This window comes from Myxocyprinus asiaticus, chromosome 9, assembly GCF_019703515.2.
Source record: "Myxocyprinus asiaticus isolate MX2 ecotype Aquarium Trade chromosome 9, UBuf_Myxa_2, whole genome shotgun sequence".
NCBI lineage: Eukaryota > Metazoa > Chordata > Actinopteri > Cypriniformes > Catostomidae > Myxocyprinus > Myxocyprinus asiaticus.
In genome coordinates, this window is record NC_059352.1 from 28,145,372 (window position 1) to 28,172,678 (window position 27,307).

The following is a 27,307-nucleotide window of genomic DNA, read 5'->3' on the forward strand; positions in this document are numbered from 1 at the left end:
CACATCGTAAATAATCGATATTAGAACTCACGGCTATGTTTAATAGTGAAATTAAGAGCATTTCCATACGCACAATGCAACGAGAACTTACAGGATTGGGACTAAACAGCTGTGTGGCCACAAGAAAGCCGCTTGTTAGTAGGGCTGTGTGATATATATCGAATATTAACGATATAAACGAGATAATTTTGCTGACAATGTGAAATTGGCCAATATCGTCCATATCCCGATGATTTTAGTGTGCTTTCATTTGGCCATTACGTTTCATAAAGAGCACATTATTAGACTAATTTCACAATCCTTCAGGGATGCACAATTAAAATGACATCAAAATGGAAAGTTGATCATATGTGATGATTATTAATCCACAAAAGTGATGCAGGTTCAAGCATTCACGCAATTCCAAACATTAACAGATACAAGTTATTATGCAAATCTATAAATGCGGCACAGAATAACAGAAAAGGAGGAGATTACAGTGTTTCATAAAATGCTGTGTCAAAATAAAAAGCCCCTAGGTGAAGATTAAGTAAACAGGACAGAAATATATTTCTTTTGCATAATGCAAATCTAATAATCAGAATAATAATGATAATTCAGCATTATATTATAATAATAAACCTGACGTGTCCCACAGTAATAATTTTGTATTATGCAATGTTCAACTGGGGTTTCAAAAATAAGTCAGTGAAGAAGCTTTGCACGGTAAAAACATTTGAAGATAAATAATACTTTTTATTAAGCTACTATGTATCATTGTGTATGAAATATAAATATAAAGTGCATATCAATGAAAATGGTTGAATTTCTTTCTCCCTTGTGTTTATTTAAAGGTGCCGTATGTAAGATTCAGAAACCCTTGTTATTAATGACACCTGTGGCTGTTAAGTGAACTGCAGCCAGCTACCTGTTGCTCGTGCTCGCACTCGTGCACACATTCCATAGGGACGTGAGCGAGCGAGCATCGGCCAAAACAATGATGTAAAATACAAAGAGACTGAACGTGATTCTCTAGCATCATGCTGACAGTTGAGGTAGCATAATTAAAATTACACAGTTATGATTGTTTTACAACAAACTTTGAGACTAAACTAAAACTACTTATCAGCTAACACAGCATACTGATACATACATACAGCTACATACTACCGAACTATACCAGACAGTTTACTGTTGCACTGTTATGTTGTACTATTGTATGTTTTGTATGTCATATGTTGTACGATCAAGAAACCAGCATATTTGCTTAAATTGATCCTGTATACCTGACTTTTAGTATAAAGAGAAGATCGTTGAAATTATTTGAAAGTTATGAAGCAAGGTAGCTTGCAATTCGTTAATATTAGCAGGCAAGATCAAGTTAGCTAAAATTACACAGATCAAACCTCATGGCACTATATTTCACATGCTTTGCAGTAAGCTTACCTGTCCAATAAGAACACCAATTCAGGGTCAGTTTGAATCCCCTCAAATTGTGAAAGAGTCGTTCAGGGAGCATGAGGAATCATTTACACATATGCACTGGCCACCACAGAGACCTGACCATAACCCTATTGAAAGTCTTTGGGATGTGCTGGAGAAGACTTTACGGAGTGGTTCGACTCTCCCGTCATCAATACAAGATCTCGACCAAAAATGTATACAACTCAACAACAAATATATGTTGTGACGTTGCATAAGGTTGTCGAAACAATGCCACAACGAATGCACATTGTAATCAAAGTTAAAGGTGGTCCAACAAAATATTAGAGTATGCAACTTTTTTGGGGGCCAGGCAGTATATTAAAATGAATTAAAAGAAATGTAGGGAAAACAAAAATAAAAACATACTAATTGAATATAATGATAATGAATAAAAAACAAAATAGATCAATCAAATGCTAGTTTAAAAAGATTTGTCTTCAAATGCTTTTTAAAAATGTAAATGCTTGGTGCTTGTCTAATTTCAATTGGTAAAGCATTCCAGATTTTTGCTGCATAATGGCTAAAAGCGGATTCATCAGATCTCTAAAAATGTACATTACATTATGTAAGAAATTCTGCATTGGAAGACCTCAAACTGAGAATTGGAACATAATTTGATAAACGGTAGGAAATGTATGACAGTGCTAAGGCATTAAGTGCTTTAAAAACCATTAAAATAACCTTCAAATCAATGCTGTACTTAACAGGTAACCAATGTAAATGAGCTAAAACTGGTGTAATGTAATCTCTCTTCCTGGATCTTGTAAGCACTCTGGCTGCAGCATTCTGCACCAGTTGCAGTCTATCTATACAACTCTTAGGTAAGCCAGTATAAAGTGGTTTACAACAGTAAAAGCGAGAATAAATAAAAGCAATACATTTTTTCGCCTCATCAAGTGAAACAAAGGGTCGAATTATATATTTCTAAGATGATATAAACAGGTCTTAGTAACATAATTTATATGAGACTTAAAATTCAGATCGCAGTCTAGAATGACACCAAGGTTCTTTAACTCTGTCTTTGACTGCAAAGCCAGAGTACCTTATGCAGTTTCAATTCAATTATGTTGATAAGACCATTGCTTTTAAGAGCTCTTGGTGCAAGGAAGTTAAGTGATACATGGTTTTAATAAATACATGGTTTGTCCATTATATTTAAGTGTCCAATAACATATTATGCATAATAACCATTATTGTTGAATTTCTACTTCTATGTCATTACTCATCACTAATATCTGAAGGTAAACAGATTGCTTTTCAAGACTAATATAGTACATTGTCACATAGTCAACAAAGAATTCATATAATGACAAATTATCATTATTATTCGCAGTATACACCTGTCTAAGTTTCTTCAATTAAGAAACTTTAAGTTTAAAATTAAGTTTTATGTAATCTAAGTGATTAACTTTATACTGTAGGTAAACCTAATCTGATTACTCAAAGTGGAAAAGTGTAAATATTGGCTATAAATATCAGTCAAACCAATTATTGCTCTCTCTTCTAGTACCTGTTCTTGTTTCTAATAAACTTTTCTAGTTCTAATAAATGTTCAGTCTTTCCAAGTTTCCTAAGTGTAAGAGTTGTACATTTAAATTAGTATGGAAAACGTCATGGCTACTTTCGTAACCGCCGTTCCCTGATGGAGGGAACGAGACGTTGTGTCGATGTAGTGACACTAGGGGTCACTCTTGAGAGCCCCAAACACCTCTGATCTTTTTTAAAAGGCCAATGAGAATTGGTGAGTGAAATTTGCATGCCACTCCCCCGGACATACGTGTATAAAAGGAGCTGGTATACAACCACTCATTCAGGTTTTGTGCTGAGGAGCCGAGATAAGGTCCCGGCCATGACGTTCCCTATCTGTCACTCACTCGATGTTGTGTCGATGTAGTGACACTAGGGGTCCCTATACAAAATGCCATAACTAACTGAACTGTGGAAATACGTCACATGGTCTTTACCGAGCCTTGTCGGAAGTATGTCATGTGGAGAGGTCCCATGGTAGGTCCTACCTAAAGGGGGAGGAGTTTCCACAAAGCATGGCAACCGGGGGCAGAGGGGCCCCTGCCCTAGGAAGACGCAGTTTACCGACAGGGAAACGATTTTGCAGAAAATATCACATGGGGTTGCCTTCGGGGAACCAGCGCATGTGGAGCACCTATCTCAGTACAGGGCCTCATTAGCGCACTTACTGAGCCGGCAGCGAGTTTCTCCGCAAACTCGACTGCCACAGGGCTAAGGAGGAAAGTCATCCAGGGATCACAGTCTGTGAACACTACTGGGAGTCAAGAGCACACGTCTTCCCCTCAAGGGAGGGGAAAGGCGCTATGCGCAAGCAGTACACCTGGCCAGTTGTCCCGGAACTTACCTGCTCGTGCCTGCCACTACTCGGGACGAGACAAGCTCAACCCAGATATTGTAGAACCTCGCAAAGGTGTTGGGTGCTGCCCAGCCCGCTGCTCTGCAGATGTCTGCCAAAGAGGTGCCACTGGCCAGGGCCCAGCACGCCGCCACACTCCTGGTAGAGTGGGCTCGTAACCCCGCAGGGGGTGGCACGTCCTGAGCCTGATATGCCATCGTGATGGCGTCAATGACCCAGAGGGCGATCCTCTGTTTGGAGACAGCGCTTCCTTTCCGCTGTCCACCAAAGCAGACAAAGAGCTGCTCGGAGCTTCTAAAGCTCTGCGTGCGATCCAAATAGATGCGTAAAGCTCGCACCGGACACAGCAATGCCAAGGCTGGGTCTGCCTCCTCCTGGGGCAGCGCTTGCTGGTTCACCACCTGATCCCTAAAAGGGGTCATGGGGACCTTGGGCACATAGCATGGTCGGGGTCTCTGGATCATGTGAGAGTAACCCGGACCGAACTCCAGGCACAATTCACTGACAGAGAACGCTTGCAGGTCCCCTACCCTCTTGATGGAAGTGAGTGCAGTCAGGAGGGCAGTCTCCAAAGAGAGTGCCTTAAGCTCAGCTGACTTCAAGGGCTCAAAGGAAGCTCCCCGTAGACCCTGAAGGACTATAGAGAGATCCCATGGGGGGACGAGGCACGGTCTAGAGGGGTTCAACCTCCTAGCACCTCTCAGGAACCTGATGATCAAGTCATGCTTCCCCAAGTACTTACCATCTACCGCATCGTGATGAGCCGAAATAGTGGCTACATACACCTTCAAGGTGGAGGGGGACAGCCGCCCCTCCAACCTCTCTTGCAGGAAGGAAAGCATTGATCCGACTGCGCATCTCTGGGGTCTTCGCGTTGGGAAGAACACCACTTAGCGAACAGACGCCACTTCAAGGCATACAGTCGCCTCGTAGAGGGAGCCCTAGCCTGAGTGATTGTGTCTACCACCGCGGGCGGTAGGCCACTTAAGTCCTCCATGTCCCATCCAAGGGCCAGATGTGGAGATTCTAGAGGTCTGGTCGTGGGTGCCAGATGGTGCCCCATCCCTGAGAAAGAAGGTCCTTCCTTAGGGGAATTCGCCAGGGGGACTGTCGTGAGGAGTGTGAGATCCAAGAACCATGTCTGGGTGGGCCAGTAGGGTGCTACTAGGATGACTTGCTCCCCATCCTCCCTGACCTTGCACAGGGTCTGTGCAAGTAGGCTCACTGGGGGAAATGCATACTTGCATAGTCCAGGGGGCCAGCTGTGTGCCAATGCGTCTATACCGAGAGGTGCCTCGGTCAGGGCGTACCAAAGCGGGCAGTGGGAGGATTCCCAGGAAGCAAACAGTTCTACCTGTGCTCGACCAAATCGACTCCAAATCAGCTGGATCACCTGAGGGTGGAGTCTCCACTCTCCTCTGAGGGTAACCTGACGTGACAGCGCATCCGCTGCAGTGTTGAGGTCGCCCGGGATGTGAGTGTGTTGTAGCGACTTGAGGCGCTGCTGACTCCAGAGGAGGAGACGTAGACCACCTTGGCGGTTGATGTATGCTACCATCGCTGTGTTGTCCGTCCGGACCAACACGTGCTTGCCCTGGATCAACGGCCGAAACCTCCGCAGGGCGAGCAGTACTGCCAACAACTCTAGGCAGTTGATGTGCCAACGCAGCCGCAGGCCATTCCAGGAGCCGGCAGCTGTGTGCCTGTTGCATACGGTGCCCCAGCCAGTCTTGGAGGTGTCTGTTGTAACCATGATGCACCTGGAGACCTGCTTTAGGGGAACCCCTGCCCGTAGAAATGCCAGGTCGGTCCAAGGGCTGAAGAGGTGGTGACAGACCGGTGTGATGGTCATGCGATGTGTCCTGCGGCACCATGCCCATCTTGGGACTCGAGTCCAAAGCCAGTGCTGAAGCAGTCTCGTATGTATCAACCTGCGGGGTGGCTGCCATATGCCCCAGGAGCCTCTGAATGTGTTTCAGTGGAACCACTGTTCTCGGTCTGAACGCCTTCAGACAGTTCAGCACTGACTGTGCAAGCTCGTTCATGAGGCGCACTGTCAACGAGACTAAGTCCAACTCCAAACCGAGAAAAGAGATGCTCTGAACCGGGGAGAGCTTGCTCTTTTCCCAGTTGACCCGAAGCCCCGGGTAGCGATCTCCGCATGCAAGGCAGCGACGTTCTCGCCCTTCACCGAGGTGAAGCGGACGCCGCTGAACCTGAGCGGGCGCCTGGCGAACTGAATCGCGTAGTCGAATCGGATGGTCTGGACCAGCCATCGAGATGGGATGGAAAGCGCGAGCCACGCGCCCAAACTCCGGGTGAGGGGGACCAAGGGAATGATCACGACAGACGTACCGGCAGGTGGGGCGGAGTGGCGGGGCAGAGCTCGAGGTTCCACGTCGAGGGGATCCAAGCCCCGTGGCTGTGCTGAGTCCAGGGACATCGAAGAACTTACCTGGCTCCTGCCGCCCACCATAAGATTGGCTGAAGGGGGGGAGGAGGAGTCTCATCTCCGTAGTCCACCGGACCCAACCTCGTGTGGGCGTGTTTGTGCCACAGCTGGGCGCACAGGGGTGGGGGGACCGCCACTGGAGCGCCATACCTGCAAAGATGAGACAGTGGACGGTGGTCGTGACGACGGCCGTGCACACCGGACAAGTGACCCAGGGAACAAGGAAACTGCTCTTTTGCTGAACTTTTGGGTACTGCTGCCTCTTGTGCATCTGGCGCAATTAAATGAAAATGAAACAAAAGATTCTCCTCCCGGCCCTCCACCGGGGGATGGAGTGGTCTGCTTACCAGCTCCAGTGTAGCAGGTCTCCTTGCCCCTGGGTCGCCCGTCTCAGGGGCGCTTCAAAGCCTTCCTTGGGCTCTATGTCGGGGCCGGGCCACAGGAGCTGAGAACTGTTGGGCAAAGTCCTCGATGGTGTTGCCGAATAGGCCAACCTGGGAGATGGGGGCATCAAGGAACTGTGCCTTGTCAGCTTCTCGCATCTCAACCACGTTGAGCCAAAGGTGGCGCTCCTGGACCACGAGGGTGGACATCGTCTGCCCAAGAGACCGCGCCGTGATCTTCATCGCCCGGAGAGCGAGGTCGGTCGCCGAGTGCAGTTCCTGCATCAATCCCGGGTCAGAACTACCCTCGTGCAGTTCTTTTAGCGCCTTGGCTTGGTGTACTTGCAGGAGAGCCATGGCGTGCAGGGCGGAGGTGGCTTGTCCAGCAGCACTGTAGGCCTTAGCCGTCAGGGACGACGTAACCCAACAGGCCCTGGACGAGAGTTTCGGGCACCCGTGCCAGGTGGTGGCACTCTGCAGACATAAGTGCACCGCAAGCGCCTTATCCACCTGGGGGATCACCGAGTACCCCATGGCCGCTCTGCCATCAAAGGTAGCGAGAGCGGGGGAGCTGAAAGATCGGAACCGGGCAGTAAAAGGTGCCTCCCACGATCTTGACAGCTCCTCATGCACTTCCGGGAAGAAAGGAACGGGGGCGGGGCGCGGCTGTGAGCGGCGCCCCGAGCCCAGGAACCAATCATCGAGCCACGAGGGTTCCGGGGAGAGTGGAGGGTTACACTCTAGCCTGACACTCGCGGCCGCCCGGGAAAGCATGTCCGTCATTTCCACATCAGCCTGGGACTGGACGACCATTCCCAAAGTAGGAAGCCCAGTCGAAGCCTCTGCGTCTGACTGGATGAGCCCACTCTCCGATGCTGCACTCGATAACTCATCCTCTTCCCGGGCTCTGAACGAGGGGTCGAACTCGCCCTGAGACGAGCCAGCGATCTTGTCCGAGCGCGCGACCGGGACAAGCGAGCATGCCGGTGAATGGGTGGTCCGTGGGGGGATACCCAGCGGAGGTGGTCCCACTGAGGTCCCCAAATCGCCCCCAGTGCTAACCGGCACGGCCTCGTACCCATAGGTAGAAGGCCCGAGGCGGGGAGCCGCTGGGGTGGCTTGCTTTCTTACGAATGACCCGGGACAGGTGGTGGCACTCTGCAGAGTGTCTTTAAAAAGACATTCCGTGTGTGCCGCTCTTTCAGAAAAAAAATATACTCTTTTAGAATATATTCTTTTAAATGTTCTGCCGAAGCGCCCAGGGGAGTTTTCTGCAAACCACAAATGCAGAGGGGGAGAAGCCGCTGAAATGCGCCGTAAGATCCAGCAGAGAGAGGTGAATGAACTTGGCGGATGAATTCAGCTCAATGAATAGAACCGCTCAGCTCTGAAGAGAAAATCTGAATGAGTGGTTGCATACCAGCTCCTTTTATACCCGTATGTCCGGGGGAGTGGCATGCAAATTCCACTCACCAATTCTCATTGGCCTTTTAAAAAAAGATCAGAGGTGTTTGGGGCTCTCAAGAGTGACCCCTAGTGTCACTACATCGACACAACGTCAAGTGAGTGACAGACAGGGAACTTGGCTCATGAGGTGCAATGGAGGATGAAAACTACAGAGGGAAGTTCTTATTATTATTAGGACATACATTGACCTCCCTCAGGGAAACACACAGTAAAAAAGTGAGAAAATGACAGAAACAAAAAGAGACAGAGTTTTATCTCTGAGCTTTCAGGACTCAGGAATAAAAGAAGTGAGCAAGTGAAGCATAAAATGACCATGTCACACAAAATCTGAATTAATTTGAAGAACATGTACTTCTGATCTGTTAGCTGTGGTGAAGCATTTAACACTGAAATCTCATATTCAAGAAAGTGATTTAACACAGATTTAATTTGATTTAACATATGGTCCCCATCCATATGCTTTTTTTTTCCCATATGCCTTTTTTTTTCACCCCAAGCATACCTCCAAAGTTGTGGCAAAATGGCTTAAGGACAACAAAGTCAAGGTATTGGAGTGGCCATCACAAAGCCCTGACCTCAATCCAATAGAAAATTTGTAGGCAGAACTGAAAAAGCGTGTGTGAGCAAGAAGGCCTACAAACCTGACCTGACATTAGTTCTGTCTGGAGGAATGGGCCAAAATTCCAGCTACTTATTGTGAGAAGCTTGTGGAAAGTTACCCAAAACGTCTGACCCAAGTTAAACAATTTAAAGGCAATGCTACCAAATACTAAAAAAGTGTATGTAAACTTCTGACCCACTGGGAATGTGATGAAAGAAATAAAAGTTGAAATAAATCATTCTCTCTACTATTATTCTGACATTTCACATTCTTAAAATAAAGTAGTGATCCTAACTGACCTAAGACAGGGAATGTTTTCCACGATTAAATGTCAGGAATTGTGAAAAACTGAGTTTAAATGTATTTGGCTATGGTGTATGTAAACTTCTGACTTCAACTGTATCTTACGACTGGCACTTCACCCTTGCCACAATCTAAAGTTCTTCTCGCTCTGTGTTTTTACATGCCACAGCCACTTTAACCTTAGCTACTGCCATGACAATCAGTGTGCAGCTTGTTTTTGTCGGCTGTGTACGAGATTGAACAATTAACATGGTTTCACACTTAAGGCCTGTTTCCACCTGGTATTAAGAAGCGTTTCCGATCACATGTGGTCAGGTGAGACACATGGTTGTGTACACTTGGACGTTTAAATGTGTCTCCTGTGACCACTTGTGTTTGGATTTGGAGGGGATGGTCTCTGTTTGATGACAACATACATCAATCACTATGCCAGTGTGTTACTGTTACTTTCAAAGTCAGAAAAGACATAGAAAGCATGAAAAAAATGGCATGCTGTTTCTCGCAGATGTGGTTGAAATTTAATCTAAACACAAACATGTCAAGCAGAATTTTCCTTTATTTTAGATGATTACCTGTATTAAAGGAGGTTGGTGTTCATCATCTGTGTTGATATCAGACACACTAAAGAAGATCCGTGAAGCTCTCGTGATTGTGTATGTTTCCGCTTTTTTACATTTTCCGATTGGGCGGTTATTTCCTTTTAAAACTGCTCATAACCGGCAAAGTTTAAACTCTTGCTTTAGTGCTGCGGTTGATTGACAGGTGAGGGGTGGAGTTTCATTGCTGCCAAGACGCATACAGGACAGATTGGTGTTTGCACCTCAAATGTGGTCTTGTCACATGCGTTTTTGACCACATTCGTATGTGGTTTTTGTGATCCGATCACAAAATGGTTTAGACCCTGTTTAGACCTGTATTTAGGGCTGACCACATGTGATCGGATCACCCGAAACGCATCTTAATACCAGGTGGAAATGGGGCCTAAAACATGTGACAACCTGTCTCAATAAAATGCTGAATTGAACTTGAATGTACCTTGAATGTTTGTATATAAAATGTACCTTAATTTTATAGTTGACCTTTGCCTCAATGTATACCAGTGTAGTTGTATTCTATTCACATGTTAATCCATTAACATACTGTGACAAGGAGGAGGGTGGGGCCGGGCCGTGAGTGCGCACGGCCGGCCCCCAATCGGGCTAATCAGCCGAGGAGAGGGATAAAGCCGAGCCGGATGCGGCAGTTCAGGATAGAGAGAGAGCCACACGCAGCAGCTGTGTGTGTTCATGTCTTTTTAAGTTTTCACTAAACATTATTTTGACTGTTCAGCCGGTTCCCACCTCCTCCTTGCCCATTTGAACTGTGTTACATTGGCTCGGCTCGGCTTTATCCCTCTCCTTGGCTGATTAGCCCGCCCTCCTCCTCGTCACACATACAAATATGATACTGAGAGTGTTTTTTGGAGGGTAGAATACACAAAAAGTATTCACATTTAAGAGGCTTTTAAACTAGGTGTTTGAAACCAACATACTTCTAGAAAAACACACATATTTGCGTTATTTGGCATTGTGACTACTTCCCTGTGTCACAACTAGCCCTATTTGCTTCTTCAGATGCAGCTTCTGTGGAACAGTGGCATTGACAGTTTTTACCAATTAATGCGTAAGAGGAAAGCGTTTAAAACAGAAATAAGAGAGGGTAGACAGGGAGAGATCATTTTAGGGGTAACCTTCTTTGAACCATGTGTTATTTTTACACCACTTCCCTTTTGAGTTTGTTCTCAAATTATCCACCCTCCTTCATTCTACAACTCTAAAGTGATAATAAGGCTGAATGTTTTGTACAGGTTTCCTTCTTGTTTTTCTGAGAATCTCTTTAATGAATCTGACAGCCTTGATTCACACTCTGGTGAGTGAAACAACTTTGTTAAGCAGCTTAATAATGAAAGCGTCTGAGAATGCATGAGCACTAAAAAGAGCAGGACGACTCACCTCTTATCTGCCAGATCTGTTTTATTGCCCACAAGCATGATAATGACATCACTTCCTCTCTCTGTTCTGACATCATCTATCCATTTGGTAGTTTGCTGGAATGAATTCATATCTTTGTAGAGAGAGATAGAGAGATATGAAAATAAAGTGGAATAACAAAAATGTCCAAATAAAGTGAATGTATTGCAGCTACTCTACACCATTGTGTTTTATCTTCACTATATTAAAACAGGACTCACACAGTAATTATATACCAATATTTTTTTCAAATACAATGACAGATTGCTGGGTAGAGACTCTTTTTGATTGTGAAATTTTACTGTGTGATTAATAGTTTCTCTCCAGTACAACTTGACACCAATGACCCTGTCTTTGCTTCAAGGTGAAACTGACTTGGTTCAATTTGAATTTGGAAAGGTGAAACTAAGGCTTTTCATTTCATCTCCCAGAAGTGGTCATATCAACAGAGCTGTAATCCTGTGTGCACTTCTAATGTGTTACACTCCAACCTCTAAAAGCCACAGTGGGCTTTATCAAAAAAAAAAAAAAAAAAAAAACTGTCATCTTTTTATTGTGAAAAATAACCTAAAGCTGCTTCTTTGGGGGTGAATCTACCTGGTAGAACACATACACAAAAAAAACATTGATTACATCTCAAAATGACAAATTGTGCAGCTACAAACATGTTAGCTGTTTTGGTTGTATTGCTCTTGGAAATGTATTTCAGAGCTAAAGGAGTTACACAAAAGGGTATGAACAATCAGTTATGTATTAGAGATGTGAATTTTGGTCATTATGTCTATTTGGGTACTCAATAGATAAATCAACTGAATTCTTGAGTACTCGGAATGGGACAGAAACAATGGAGTTCCATCTGTGTTACATTTATTAACTGTTGGTGTAAATGTTAAGGTGTCAGACGAACATCTTTTGCAGATGCATTGCATCTCAGTGAAATAGCATAGGATTTTTAAGAAATGGGCCCTACTTTCGTACCCGTGTTATGTGCAGGGATATGCACTACGACCGTGCGCTACAGCACGTGTACTAAAAATCAAGTACTTGTAATTAGATTAACTTATATTTTAAATACTCATCATCAGATTACAGTTACTATTTTATGGATAACTTGATTACATTAATCAGGTAAACTACAGTATAATAATAAAGTATGATTGTTCATAATTTTTGATCCCTCTATATCTTATTCTTTTCAAATACTTTAAAAAAAACCTGATACTAGCCACCAGCCATAATTACACAGAAAATGGAGTGGTAATCCACACATAAATGCAGAACCGACTGCATAGTGCGGTAAAGTTTTAGTTTCGCAAATTGCTTTTGTACTCGGCTTCAAAAATGTAAATAAATGCGCTTTTGCTTTTGTGAATACTTTTGAGACTGTTTTTTTGTGATATTGATTCACAGATATAACTGGTCTGATCTGCTACCACACATGGATGGCGTTTGTAATGTCAAAATTCCAGACATTGCAAACAAAAAAGAATTGTCAGAAGTAACCTGAAAGTAATCCAAAATAAATCATTTTACATTACCTCCAAATTGTAATCCGAAAAAATTAAGTTACTGACTACAATTTTAGTCATGTAATTTGTAATCAGTACCCGATTACAAAATCAGAAGTAATTTACCCAGCACTGGCTACGGCTTATGCAATTTTCGTGAGAGCACTAAATATACGCACAATTTTCATGCCTGGGCAACACGCAACTGTGTGTGGGTGGGGATGTTTGCGCTATCTGTGGACGTATTTGCACAGACAGTGGGAGTACTAGCAGAATAAATGGGAGGTCTATGTACATGTGGCGCAAGGCTTAATTTGCTATTTTTGTGAGAAATAAATAAAGGTCAAAGTGGTCGAAAAGACAGCAATTAGACTTACGTTTTCAATTTTAGTGGGTTGAATTATATTTACAGAGTAGATCAGCTTTTAAAAACATATCTCTTGACCCCTGCGTTCTGTTCCATTGAGTTGCAATCAGTCTTGCTGCTCCAATAAAAGAATGCATACTGTGTGAAAGCCCTTTAATCCTCTCCAAACACAGTGTTGAGTACTGCTGCTGCCCTGGACTGAAAGTCACCATGTACATTTTCGATGTAAATCACTGTTTTATAAATCAGACAACAAACTAAAGGTAAAAATAATAACATGAGAAACAGAATTTAAAAACGAGGCCATTTTGGTGTGTAATTGTCACTGGGAGTAACACTATTTTTGTCTTTTAGAATAGATCATTACTTTCATTTCGGAGTGCCCATTTCTAGTATGTATGCGTTTGTGTGTGTTACACTCACTTGTGATGTCATACACCACAACAGCTACAGTAGAATCTCGTATATAACTTGGGATGAGGCTCCTGAAACGTTCCTGCCCTGCTGTGTCCCACAACTGCAACCGAACCTGCAAGTCAGAGACACTCGAAGTAACAGTCAAATTTTTCAGCCCCACAAACACATATATACACACAATAATTTAATGTACAACATAAAAACATCCAGAGTCCTGCAGAGAGATGGATCAATGTGACCTTATAAAGCGACTACAAACTGCCCCGTGAAGGTAATGGAATCACTTCTGGGTTATATCCTCACAGACCCTTCTTTCAACAAGAGATCTCTTGAGGATAATGTCTATTTTCTTTATACATGAGCCTCCAGCCATATACTGAAGCTGTTAGCAATCCAACTGCTATAATAAAAAAATCTCCAGAGACTCAATAATCGCTCAGACAGTTTTCATTAAAAATATTTCTCTTTGACATTGAATGGAAAAGAGAGGAGTGCATTTCATTTACTGCTGTGTTAGAACATACTAGAATGCTTACCGTTCTGTCCTCCAAATACATGGTTTTTGACAGGAAGTCGATTCCAATTGTAGCCTGTTATGAAAGAAAGAATACATGTAAGAACAAATTAAATCAGATGAAAATATGGTTGTTTTTGAGTATCGCAAACATAAAGGGGTTGTTGGTAACATCCTGAGAATCTAAAACTGCTGTCTGGATTAAAATGGACAGTCGTTACGTTATGCCTCTCAGTTTGATAAAGGGTAATAACTGCTATATATATATAAGTACACTGTTCTAGGACCAGCCTCCCTTTACGACATATTACACATATCACACTGTCAGACTATGGCTCTTGACCATAAAACACATCAGATTAAAAAAAATAAAAAATACATGCTGTGTATATATATATATATATACATACACACACACACACACACACACACACACACAACCGGTCAAAAGTTTTGAAACACTTGACTGAAATGTTTCTCATGATCTTAAAAATCTTTTGATCTGAAAAATCTTTGATACTTAAATGTTTGAAATTAGTTTTGTAGACAAAAATATAATTGTGCCACCATATTAATTTATTTCATTATAAAACTAAAATTTAATTTAAAATAAATAAATAAATAATTTTTTTTTTTTAAATTGATGACTTGGTCCAAATAATAAAGAAAAGCAGCCAATAAGTGCCCAACATAGATGGGAACTCCTTCAATACTGTTTAAAAAGCATCCCAGGGTAATACCTCAAGAATTTGGTTGAGAAAATGTCAAGAGTACATGTCTGCAAATTCTAGGCAAAGGGTGACTACATTGAAGATGCTAAAATATAACAGTTTTGATTTATTTTGGATTTTGTTTAGTCACAACATAGTTCCATTTATGTTATTCCATAGTTTTGATGACTTCACTATTATTCTAAATATGAAGAAAAAAATTATAATAAAGAATGAGTAAGTGTTTCAAAACTTTTGACCGGTAGTTAAACCGGCTGAGTGGGATCCATGTGCGGTTTATTAACACAACAAGTTCAGAGTACAAACAGGCTTGGGTAAAATAACCAGCGCAGCCAACAATATCAGAGACAGGGCAGTAACGCAGTCAAACAGGCAAAGGATCGGGGCAGGCAGCAAAAGAGCAATTGAGATAGTCCAGGCAAACCCAGTAATACGCAGGCAGCAGAGAATCGTACAAGGTAAATCCAAAGCAGAGTCAAACACAGGTAGATCAACAGAGTAAGTAATAACACTCAGAAAAGTCTGAGTGATATGAGGCAGGTGCAGGGTAATCAGTCTAGGCATGTGGACACTTGGGAAATGTAGTTCAATGTTAATATTCAGGTGAGTGAGACCTCCGGTGGTCGATTGAGGAATCTTCACTGGCGTGACAGAGCCGCCCCCACCCCCACCACCCGTGAGCGGCTCCTGACGCGAGAGCACATCCGACGTCGGGGTCTTCCTCGAGGTCGAGGGGCCGGTTTCTCCGGGTGAGTCCTATGAAATTCTGTGATGAGATTGGGGTCGAGAATATCATCCGCCTTGACCCAGGACCTCTCCTCCGGACTGTACCCCTCCCAATCTACCAGATATTGGATTTTTCTGACGTTTGGAATCTATCAGATCTCGTACTAGGAATGCCTCCTCGCCATCCGTGAACATGAGTGAGGGGCCTGCGTCACCGCCCTCCTCCTCCACCCTCGGACCACCAGCAGGTTTCAGCAGAGAGACATGAAAAGTGGGAGAAATATGATAATAAGCAGGTAATTGGAGGCGATATGACACAGGATTGATTTGTCTTAGCATTTTGAACGGACCCACATACCTGGGACTGAGCTTCTTGCAAGGAAGATGGAGACGAAGGTCCTGGGTTGAAAGTCACACCCACTGTCCTGGAATGTAATAGGGACTGGGACGACGATGGCGGTCTGCTTGTTCCTTTCCCCTGCTGATGGCACGCTATAGATGGACATGTGCTTGATCCCAAAGAGCCTCACTACGTTGAAACCAGTTGTTAACAGCAGGTACATCAGACGGTTCACCAGACCAAGGAAATACTGAAAGGGCATCAATTTTGTGGAGGGTTTGAGGATCGAGTTCTGCGCATATTCTGCCCAGGGAAGAAAGAGGCTCCGGTTGGCTTGATTCTGTTGAAAGTACATGCGAAGGAATTTGGTGAGTTCTTGATTCAGACGTTCTGTCTGGCCATTAGACTGGGGGTGATAACTGGAAGTGAGACTTATATTGACATTAAGTAGTCGAAAGAAAGCTGTCCAAATCCTTGACGTAAACTGAGGGCCCCGGTCAGAGACAATGTCTTCAGGAAGACCATAGTAGTGGAACACATAATGGAAAAGATGTTCTGCGGTTTCAAAGGCTTATGGAAGCTTAGACAGGGGAATTATTCGATATGCCTTAGAAAAACGATCCATGACAGTTAATATGGTGGTGTTACCTTGGGAGATGGGTAGATCGGTGACAAAATCAATGGCGATGTGGGACCAAGGTCATTGTAGAATGGGTAGCAGTGTTGCTACAATCTCCGGTAGTTGTCCGTTTTTTTTTTTTTTTTGCTGTGGCGCAGGTGTGACAAGCGTTCACGAATGTACTGGTGTCTGCCTGTAATGTCTCCCACCAGAACCAATTTCTTAACAATCGTACTGTAGTACGAATGTCTGGATGGCCAGAGCTTGTGGAGGAGTGCACCCATCGGATTACCTTTTCTCGTAGAGTAGGTGGCACAAACGTTTGGTTGGGCGGACATTCTGGAGGGGCCGGGTTCTGTGCATGTGCCTGGGAGATTTCGGACATGATGTCCCACTGGACCGGAGCTAGGATCAGAGAGGGTGAGATGATGGGTTCTGGAGAGGAATTCTGAGGAGTGGAGTCAAATTGACGGGATAGTAAGTCGGCTTTGATGTTCTTTGATCCTGGACGATCAGTGATTGAAAAGTTAAAACGAGTGAAAAATAGCGCCCATCTGGCTTGTCTGGGGTTTAGTCTTTTGGCTGAGTGGAAGTATTCAAGGTTGCAATGATCAGTTAATACCAGAAATGGATGTCTGGCCCCTCCAGCCAGTGTCACCATTCTTCGAATGCTGCTTTCATGGCTAACAGTTCACAATTGCCCACATCATAATTCTGTTCAGCATAGGAAAGTTTACGTGAGTAGTACGCACAAGAGAAAAGCTTAGGAGGATTACCTTGGTGTTGAGAGAGGATAGCGCCAATACCACTGTTTGATGCGTCTTCTTCAACCACGAAAGGTATGTTGGGATCAGGATGATGCAGAATAGGAGCAGAAGTGAAGCGACTTTTCAAATTCATTAAAGGCTTGGATGGTGTCAGAGGACCAGCGAAGCTTGGTATTATCTCCCTTTAACATGGCGGTGAGTGGAGCGGCAACAGTGCTGAAATTTCAAATTAATCTTCTGTACAAATTTGCAAATCCTAAGAATCATTGTAGTTCCTTTACATTAGTGGGTTGAGGCCAGATTAGAACCGCTCGTACCTTGCCCTCATCCATAGACACCCCTTCTGGACTGATGATATAACCGAGGAAGGAAATTGAAGTTTGGAAGAATTCACATTTCTCTGCTTTGAAATACAATTGGTGTTCCATGAGATGCTTCAGAACTGCCCGGACCTGCTTGATGTGTTCCTCCAGGGTGTCTGAATAAATCAGTATGTCATCTATATATACAATTAAGCCCTGGTTAAGCATGTCTCTGAATACGTCATTTATGAAAGACTGGAACACAAATGGACTATTGGACAGTCTGAACGGCATAACGAGATATTCATAGTGCCCGCTGCTGGTAGAAAAGGCAGTTTTCCACTCATCCCCCTCTCGAAAGCGAATGAGGTTGTACGCGCAGCGTAGATCAAGCTTAGTGTAAAACTTAGCAGTTCTTAGTTGTTCCAAAGCTGCGGGGACCAGGGGTAAGGGATATCTGAATTTAACCGTTATATAATTTAGACCATGATAATCAATACAAGGACGAAGGCCCCCATCCTTCTTTCCCACGAAGAAGAATCCTGCTGCTGCCGGTGAAGTGGATGGATGAATGAAACCCTTGGCCTGTTCTTCTTCAATGTACGATTTCATGGCTTTAGCCTCAGGTTCTGACAGGGGAAAGATTCTGCCTCTAGGAGGTGAGGTAGCAGGTAACAGATCAATGCCGCCGTCACTAGATCGATGTGGTGGTATTTGTGAGGCTTTGGTTTTACTGAAGGCTTCAAACAAATCAGCATATTCAGCAGGTATATGTGGTGCTATGTTGGACTCGTTAGTCACCATAGTAGTACTCACAGCCATAGGGATGATTGGTTTGAGACACTTGGACGAGCAGCTGGGATCCCATCGCATGATCTGTTTCTCACACCATTAAATTTGTGGGTTATGGTCCTGCAGCCAGGGTAATCCGAGGATAACTGGGTGGTGTGGAGAGTGGATGATGAAGAGGCGTGTTGTTTCAGTGTGTAAAATTCCAACTTGCAAAATGAGGTCAGTGGTGGTGTACAGAACCTGGCCGGTCCCCAGGGGATGCCCATCTAGCGCTGCCACTGCCAAAGGAGAGTCACAAGGAATTAGTGGTATCTTATGCAGTCGGGCTAAATTTTCATCAATAAAGTTTCCCGCTGCCCCCGAATCTAACAAGGCTTTAGCGATGATGGTATCTAACAGGAACGTTAATTTTATTGGCACTTCAATACAAGCAGTGGTTTGGATAGAGGGAATCAACACACTTACCCTGCGATTGTGAGTTTGAGGGGCCGTGTCGAACAGTCAGCATTTAAATGACCCCTTTGGCCGCAATATAAACAGAGATGGTTCCTGATGTGGTGTTCACACTCCTCTGTGGTGAGATGAGTTCAACCAACCTGCATGGGTTCAGCGACATCACTGGGTTGATGCATTTGAGTGAGAGGACTGGTAAATCGATTTGATCTCCTGGAGCGAATGAGACTGTCAATACGACGATTGGTCCAGGGTTCTGCCTTCATCACAGCAGGCCAGCTCAGATTGCACGTCAAAGTTTAAACCTTGAAGAAACAGCAGTTTTAGTGTGTCCTCCACCCACACAGTCTGCGCAACGAAAGTGCGAAAAGGCAGAGCGAATTCAGCTGCAGTATTTCTACCCTGACGAAGCGCAAGCAGTTGCTCACCAGCACTCCTTCCTCCCACAGAATTTTCGAACACCTCTCTCAGTCCTTGACTGGCCCAGACAGCTGTTGCCCATTCCAATGCCTTACCCGTGAGCAGAGAACACACAAAAGAGATTTTACTATCATCAGACGGGTATAGCAAGGGCTGTTGAGCCAGGAGCATAGAGCATTGCATAAGGAAGCCTTTACACTTGATTGGGGTGCCATCAAATTTTCCTGGAAAGGCTAAACGTGGATTAGCAGTCACTGTACTATGAGGCATTGAGACTGGTACCTGACTTGCTTGAGGCGTTGTGGAAGCGGATTCAGGTGCGTGCTGACTGAGACTTCGCACAGATTTCACTAACACTTCCGTTAGTGTGGTGAGTCGGCAAAGTTGTTGTTGGTGAGATGCCAATAGGTTAGCTTGGGCAGAGAGTTCACTGGACAGATGCATGAGGACTGCTGGATCAGTAGATGGCGAAGTCTTCTGTAACACTGACTCAGGCTGAGTGGGATCCATGTGCGGTTTATTAACACAACAAGTTCAGAGTACAAACAGGCATGGGTAAAATAACCAGGGTAACCAACAATATCAGAGACAGGGCAGTAACGCAGTCAAACAGGCAAAGGATCGGGACAGGCAGCAAAAGAGCAATAGAGATACTCCAGGCAAACACAGTAATAGGCAGGCAGCAGAGAATCGTACAAGGTAAATCCAAAACAGAGTCAAACATGGGTAGATCAACAGAGTAAGTAATAATGCTCAGAAATGTAGCCAGGGCAAACAAGACTTCGCAATGAATGAACACACACTTCGGGCTTAAATAGTCTGAGTGATATGAGGCAGATGTAGGGTAATCAGTCCAGGCATGTGGGCACTTGGGAAATGTAGTTCAATGTTAATATTCAGGTGAGTGAGACCTCCAGTGGTCGATTGAGGAATCTTCACCGGTGTTCGTGACATATATATATATATATATATATATATATATACACATATATATACACACACACACACTGAACACTTTATTAGGAACACCTGTACACCTATTTATTCATGCAATTATCTAATCAGCCAATCATGTGGCAGCAGTGCAATGCATAAAATCATGTAGATATGGGTCAAGAGCTTCAGTTAATGGTTACCTCAACCATAAGAATGGGGAAAAATGTGATCTCAGTGATTTTGACTGTGGCATGATTGTTGGTGCCAGACGGGCTGGTTTGAGTATTTCTGTAACTGCTGATCTCCTGGGATATTCACGCACAACAGTCTCATGAGATTACTCAAAATGTGCCAAAAACAAAAAAATATCCAGTGAGCGGCAGTTCTGCAGACAGAAACGCCTTGTTGATGAGAGAGGTCAACGGAGAATGGCCAGACTGGTTCAAGCTGACAGAAAGGCTATGGTAACTCAGATAACCACTCTGTAAAATTGTTGTGAGCAGAATAGCATAGAATGCACAACACGTCGAACCTTGAGGCTAATGGGCTACAACAGCAGAAGACCACATTGGACTATTATTATTATCATTATTACTTTAAAAAATTATAAATCTTGGGGGAAGAATTTCAGTGAACAACAGCTTAAATTATTGTCTATTCCCCATGCAAAGCTGTTCTATGGCTTAAGGGACTGTTCACACAGGAGGTTTTGCATTTTGATTTATTTATGTTTTTATTTATTGTCTATGAACTATAAACATGCACTAGATTGTCCTGCATGACGAGCATTGTTTTTACGACACCATGTCAGGTTAAAAATATTTTTGACACACAACTTGACATATAGCGCAAAAGTCGCATGTACTACTTTTATGGTACTTTTTTGTCCTTTTTGGAGCTCCAGTCAAGCAGCAGCCTGGACATTCTACTAAATAAGTGGAAGAAAAAGTAAGACTAGTTTTGAACGAGGATAATTGTGATTTTGTATTGTTTTTTGGTGAAATACGCCTTCAATGCAAAAAGAATTGATACTATTACTAGAGTATTTTTGTTTGTGTTTGACTAGATTATCCAGTCATCACATTTAACTTGGACAGGTGGTTGCCAATGCTACTGTTAAATAAAATGGTGGAATCATGGGTTGACTCAGGCCACCTCACAACTGTACCGGTGAAATTGCTTGCACACTGACAGAATGAAAGAATCTTCTGTCGCTTTCCACTGGAGCTTTTATTGCAAAATGAGCACAGTCGATTGTGCCAAATACATTTGTAAAATTGGAGATTGCTGAAAATTGCCTTATGAATATGACATCTGAAATCAACAAAAAGCATATTTAAATTCACTGGAGTTGCTAAAACGGCAACAACAAAAGATGTATGCATATGCATGGTCAGACATTTGTACTGAATTCCTCCTCAGTTTCATCTATTTCAGATTAGATTTAGTTTATTACTGCTGCTATGCTATTCCATGCTATTTGGATCCCCAGGGACATTTATATCCCACACAATGCACCAGTGAAATTACTTGCACACTGATGGAATGAAAGTATATTCTGTCGCTTTCCACTGGTGCATTTATTGCAAAACGAGCACAGTCGATTGTGTCGAATACATCTGTAAAATTGGAGATTGATGAAAATTGCCTTATGAATGTGACAGCTGAAATTAACAAAAAAGCATATTTAAATTCACTGGAGTTGCTAAAACGGCAACAACATAAGACGTATGCATATGCATGGTCAAAAATTTGCATGATGGTATGCGTGATAAATATGTCTAGTTTGTTGTTTAATAATCCAGATGTGTGCATAGGAATTTACATGCACACTTTTTCGAAGCCTTTTTTCTGAGTACATATATATGAGCCTGGTTGCCTGGTACACTGTTTGGGCTCCTTCAACTGACGGATCAATAGAGGGTCACAGATCAGTGCCCTAATCCTGTAGCTGTATTTAGCTGAGGACTGAGGAACACACTTCATGGATGTCTGCAGTACAGATGGTTGGCCTTTTAGTGCATGATACAGTTTGATTGCGATAAGTGTAAAGATAAAGGCAACTAGCAAGGAAAAAACCAATGACAACTAGACATCACCCTTTCACAAGAGACCTGTACAGTCCGGAGGCAGGCATTCAAAGATTCAGAGGTGAATAAAAAAAATAAAAATTGCACCAATTTTGAACGCTGTATTATGCACGATGCACAACTTTCAGAATTTTTAATTCAGGTATCTGGATTACCAACCCACAAGATCTGCAATAGTGCTGTGCATATTTGCATTCAGCACAACATTTTGTACTGAATTCCTCCTCAGTTTTATTTATTTCAGATTAGATTTAGTTTATTACTACTGCTATGCTATTCTATGCTATTTGAATCCCAGGGACATTTATATCCCACACAATGAAATGGTCCAAGCAGTTATGGCTATCCAATATGATGGATGATATAAACCAACAACTCAATTGTACACATTTTAATTTATTTGCAGCAAGGAACAGTTTTGCATCACAATACCATGTTTAGTAAGCTTTTGTTTATAATGCCCACATTATGGTATACGAAGAAATTTAGAGGGAGTATAAGGGGAATTTTTTATTTTGTTTGTGTATAAATGTTTAATCATTGCTCTGGATTGCTGCTCCTCAAAACTGGAATTGTGTTTTCTTCAATGAGGAGTTTAGCACAGTTTGAAGAACAGTTGAGAATTGGCACGTGCTGGCAGGCTGTCTGATCTTGTTGTCTAAAGCTGATTTAAAGCAGCCAGACTAAAGATTTACACTGTCATATAGAGCACAGATTCGTACTGAGTTTGTCTATATGCATGTACATCTAAGGATGTGTGTGTATGAGAATGAAACCAACAGCATGTCCCTCTCTCCACTCACACACAGCTGGTCATCAGGATAATGGTCATACATCAGTTTCTGTAGCAGTGCCAACCCACTGTGCTCTTTTCAAAACAGGATTAAACTCTTTCACTCTGCCACTCTCACTCTCTTTTTTTCAGTTTTGCTGTGGGTAGATCTAACTTTTTGTCCCCACCTCCCCTTTCACTCTCACGCTTCCTCTCACTATACATTTCCCACTTTCACATAAAAACTTGATACAGGAATAAGTAAACTATAAATATAATATAATATAATAAGTAGGGCTGTCTATCGATTAAAATGTTTTAATCTAATTAATTACATAATATGCTTTTTATTAATCAAATAATTGCAATATTTGCTGAGAAAAGCCCTCAAATAACAATAATTTAATATATAATTATTTAATAATTATAAATAGTTAAAACTGTATCTATATCTATATCTATCTCTCTCTCTCTCTCTCTCTCTCTCTCTCTCTATATATATATATATATATATATATATATATATATATATATATATATACACACACATATATATATATATATATATATATACAGTTTTATGCACAGGTTTGGGCACCCCTGATAATTATCATAATTTCAGTTTATAATCTGCTGGGCTTTCGAAGCAGCAACTTCATTTGTATATAATTTATACCTGATGGAAACAGTAACATTTAAATTCTGAAATAACATTTATTGAATCAACAGAAACAACACAATGTGAGTCATAACAAAAACAGACAGGTGCAAAAATTTGGACACCTCAATGTAATTATCACATCAATATTTAGTAGAGCCTCCTTTTGCTTGAAATAACAGCCTGTAGTCGCTTCTTATAACCACTGATAAGTCCCTGAATTCTGGCTGCAGGTATTTTGGACCATTCTTCCTTGCAAAATGTCTTCAGTTCAGTCAGGTTTGATGGTTTCTGAGCGTGGACAGTCCATTTCAAATCATTCCATATATTTTCGATGATGTTCAAGTCTGGGGACTGGGATGGCCATTCTAGAACACTGTATCTGTGTCTGTGCATGAATTTCTTGGTAGATTTGGAACAATACTTTTGATCATTGTCCTGTTGAAACAACCAACCCCGGCATAACTTCAACCTCTTGACTGATTCTTGAACATTGTTCTTAAGAATCTGCTGATACTGGGTGGAATCCATGCGACCATCAACTTTGACAAGGTGTCCAGTACCTGTGCTTGCCACACAGCCCCAGAGCATGCATAGCACTTGCCACCAAATTGTACAATAGGAAGCAGGTTCTTCTCCTGGAACGCTGTGTTCTTTTTCCGCCATACAAAGCGCTTCTGGTTGTGACCAAATAACTCTAACTTAGTTTCATCTGTCCACAGCACATTATTCCAAAATAATTCTGGCTTGTCCAGATGAGCCTTTGAATACCTCAAACGACTCTGCCTGTTAGCAGTATGCAGAAAAGGCTTTTTCCGCATCACCCTTCCATTGAGCTGTTCCTTGTGCAAAGTGCGCTGGACTGTGGAACGATGTACAATGACACCATCAGCAGCAAGATGTTCTTGGATCTCTTTGGAGGTGGTCTGTGATTTGTCTGTGACCATTCTAACCATTCTTCGCCTTTGCCTTTCAGATATTTTTCCCGGCCTACCACATCTTTCCTTCACAAGGACAGTTCCTGTGGCCCTCCATTTTCTAACTATATTTCTGACTGTGGAGACAGAGACCTTAAACCTTTGTGATAACATTTTGTATCCTTCTCCTAATTCATATTGATGAATTATCCTAGTTTTTAAGTCATTAGGGAGTTCTTTTGAGGTTCCCATGTTGCTACTTTCCAGTAGAGAATCAAAGAGAAGCACAACTAGCAATTAGCTACCTTGAATATCCTTTTTCATGATTGGTTGCACCTGTGTTTTCAGTCTAATGTTCACTGAGCCAATCAAATCAATTTAGTGTTGCAGTCAATCAGCATTAAGTGACTACAGTATTCAAATCAACACAACTGAAAGGGTGGCCAAACCTTTGCACAGCCTATTTTTCACATTTTATTTCATATAACTCAATACTGCTACACTAGAATTTTTGTCTGAAAAACATCACATTATCCAGCCTTCTCTAGAAACTGAATGGCATATCACTATAAAATATATAATATAATAAAATATATATATATATATATTCTGTTTATTATACATTTAATAATACAGATAATTAAAATGCATTACATTATTGTGGCAGACGGTAAAGCATTTATAAGACAATACAAAAAGTATCTTTAGAAGGCAATATATTATTATTATTTATTTCCATATTACTGAACATAAGCCTATCAATGACCTACACTGCACAGCAATCCATTTTGTAATTTAATTCGTCAGTTTGTCCGAGACAGATTTATAATAAAAGCTTTTCTTAGGACGCATTCAGAAGATGGTTTTCGAGTGTCTCACTTGGTTGTGTCGCATCATAAACAGTGTTTTTAGGTCATTGTGTCAAGTTAAATGTAGTTTAATCTTAGAAAAAACACCACTGAAGGTCCCTGCATTCGGAACTGCGCTCCGTCCAGCTGTGTTTAATTGCAAGAATGCAGCTGTCCTCATGTTGTGCTGTCACCGGAAACCTCCTATCAAGGGGAGCCTACAAGGTTAGCATAGCATTGCATAACACATTGGTCCCATAGATATTCTGTGGGCGGTACACTGGCAAGGAGACAAGAGGCTGTTATTTTCTTAATGGATGTCTATGAAGGAGATGCTTCAGTGTGCTGAACAAACTGATTTTGTGAGGAAATAGCTCATCACTTAATTAATTGACTGCCTGTCTGCTAATCTTTAACATGTTTGTACACTAAACAATCCTTTTGGAATGAACTATGTGTGCAGTTTACTACAATAAAACTGCTGTTTTATAAGAGAAGACACTGACAATTTTGCGACAGGTAGGTATCAGTTTACTGCTCTCCTCATTTTGTATGGTATCCGCAAACGGTGACTTGCTGTCATAACACACTAGTTGACTTCTATGCTCTCTACTACGGTAAAATTGCGGAGGTTGTTATCTCGGTATAGAAGATCTCTGCTGTCGCTAGTGTCAAGCAAGCGTGGTTTGTTGTCTGTACAGCTGTGCGTTGCCTATACAGCTGAAGTTTCGCTTAATGCCCCCTACTGAAAACAGATGGTACTTCAAGCTTGAATTGCTCTGATGGTAGGAATATTCCTTATTACGGTCTGGGGGCATGATTAATTGCATTAATTTTTAAGGATTTTTAACACATAATTTTTTTAATATAATTAACCAAACTAATTTAACACATTAAATCGACAGTCCTAATAATAATACATCCAAAGTATGTATGTTCAATTCAAAGGTAGGATTTCAGAACAGACTGCTTTTGAGAGATATGCAACTTCTGTGTGCGGTATTCAGTGCTAAACTAGTCTTATTCACTAACATTTTGCAAAACAATTTAACCAGGCACTAAATGTGCTAAAATAGCACTGCAGTGTGATTACTGGGATTACGTTTTTGTCATTCTTCATTTTTATGTAAATCAGGTTTATTATAAATTGCGCTTTATTCTCAAAACTTGCACTATTTGTCTGGCATAATTCACGTGCGCTATTACCATTCACAGAAAGCATGTGGTAAACAGAATTTTTATACATTTTGTTAATTTTATTATTTTATGTTTGTTTACATTTTGATGGAGAAAGATGGAGAAAAGCATTGTAACCAAGCAACCTATCAGCAGACACAATTCATTCTTAGATATTTCCCCACATAATGTGTTTACACTCACATTTAAGTCTTGAGATGAATTTTTAGTTTATGCTTAGTGCACATTTGAGAACAGGTTTTAAAAACTAAAATATAAAAGGGACTTCTGTGCCAAAATAAATCTTGTGTTAAACAGTGTCAAGATGAAAGCCCAAAGGTGTTCAGCTTTTCAAGGAAAGAAGAAGAAAAAGAGAGAGAGGGAGTGTCACTGATGTTAAATATAGGAACTTGCACAGCTAGAGGAGCACTTGCACAAAGAGATTCAGAATGAATTATTCATAAACATTTAATTATTAAGTTTCACACACATCAGCTTTAAAACACAAAGAGTGGGGTTTCTGGCACAGCTCCTCTAAAGCCTCAGAGAAATGAGGTATAAGAAAAAGCAAAATTGAATTCCTGTACCCAAGTGAAAAAGTAATACACCAAATTGTATTTAAAATACATTTATTTCATGATAAGTATACTACAAATACATTAACATATCATGTATTAATTGAAAGTACCATGTAATTGCACTTATTTCAATCTTTGATCATTACAAATTAAGTGATAAATTAGTATAGCTTTTACAAATGCAATTAGAAGTATACATGAAGTTCAAATATAGTGTACTTTAAGAAAGTATATTGGTTAGGTGCTTGTTTCCATCTACTTGTTTTATGATTCTACAACTTGTTTGAACAGTGTTAAAAGCTATCGTCATAATA

General features: G+C 42.0%; 1 protein-coding gene across 1 annotated transcript in view; it reads right to left on the minus strand.

Annotated features, from left to right (window-relative positions):
* The window catches only part of LOC127445733 (ras-related protein Rab-6B-like), a 149,146-nt gene that overhangs the window by 44,023 nt on the left and 77,816 nt on the right, over positions 1–27,307 (minus strand). The window contains exons 3-5 of the mRNA XM_051705992.1: positions 13,891–13,944; positions 13,361–13,466; positions 11,045–11,156 (exon numbers count right to left, since the gene is read on the minus strand). Of these exons, the coding sequence (XP_051561952.1) occupies positions 11,045–11,156; positions 13,361–13,466; positions 13,891–13,944 (272 nt within the window). The remainder of the gene's footprint in view (positions 1–11,044; positions 11,157–13,360; positions 13,467–13,890; positions 13,945–27,307) is intronic.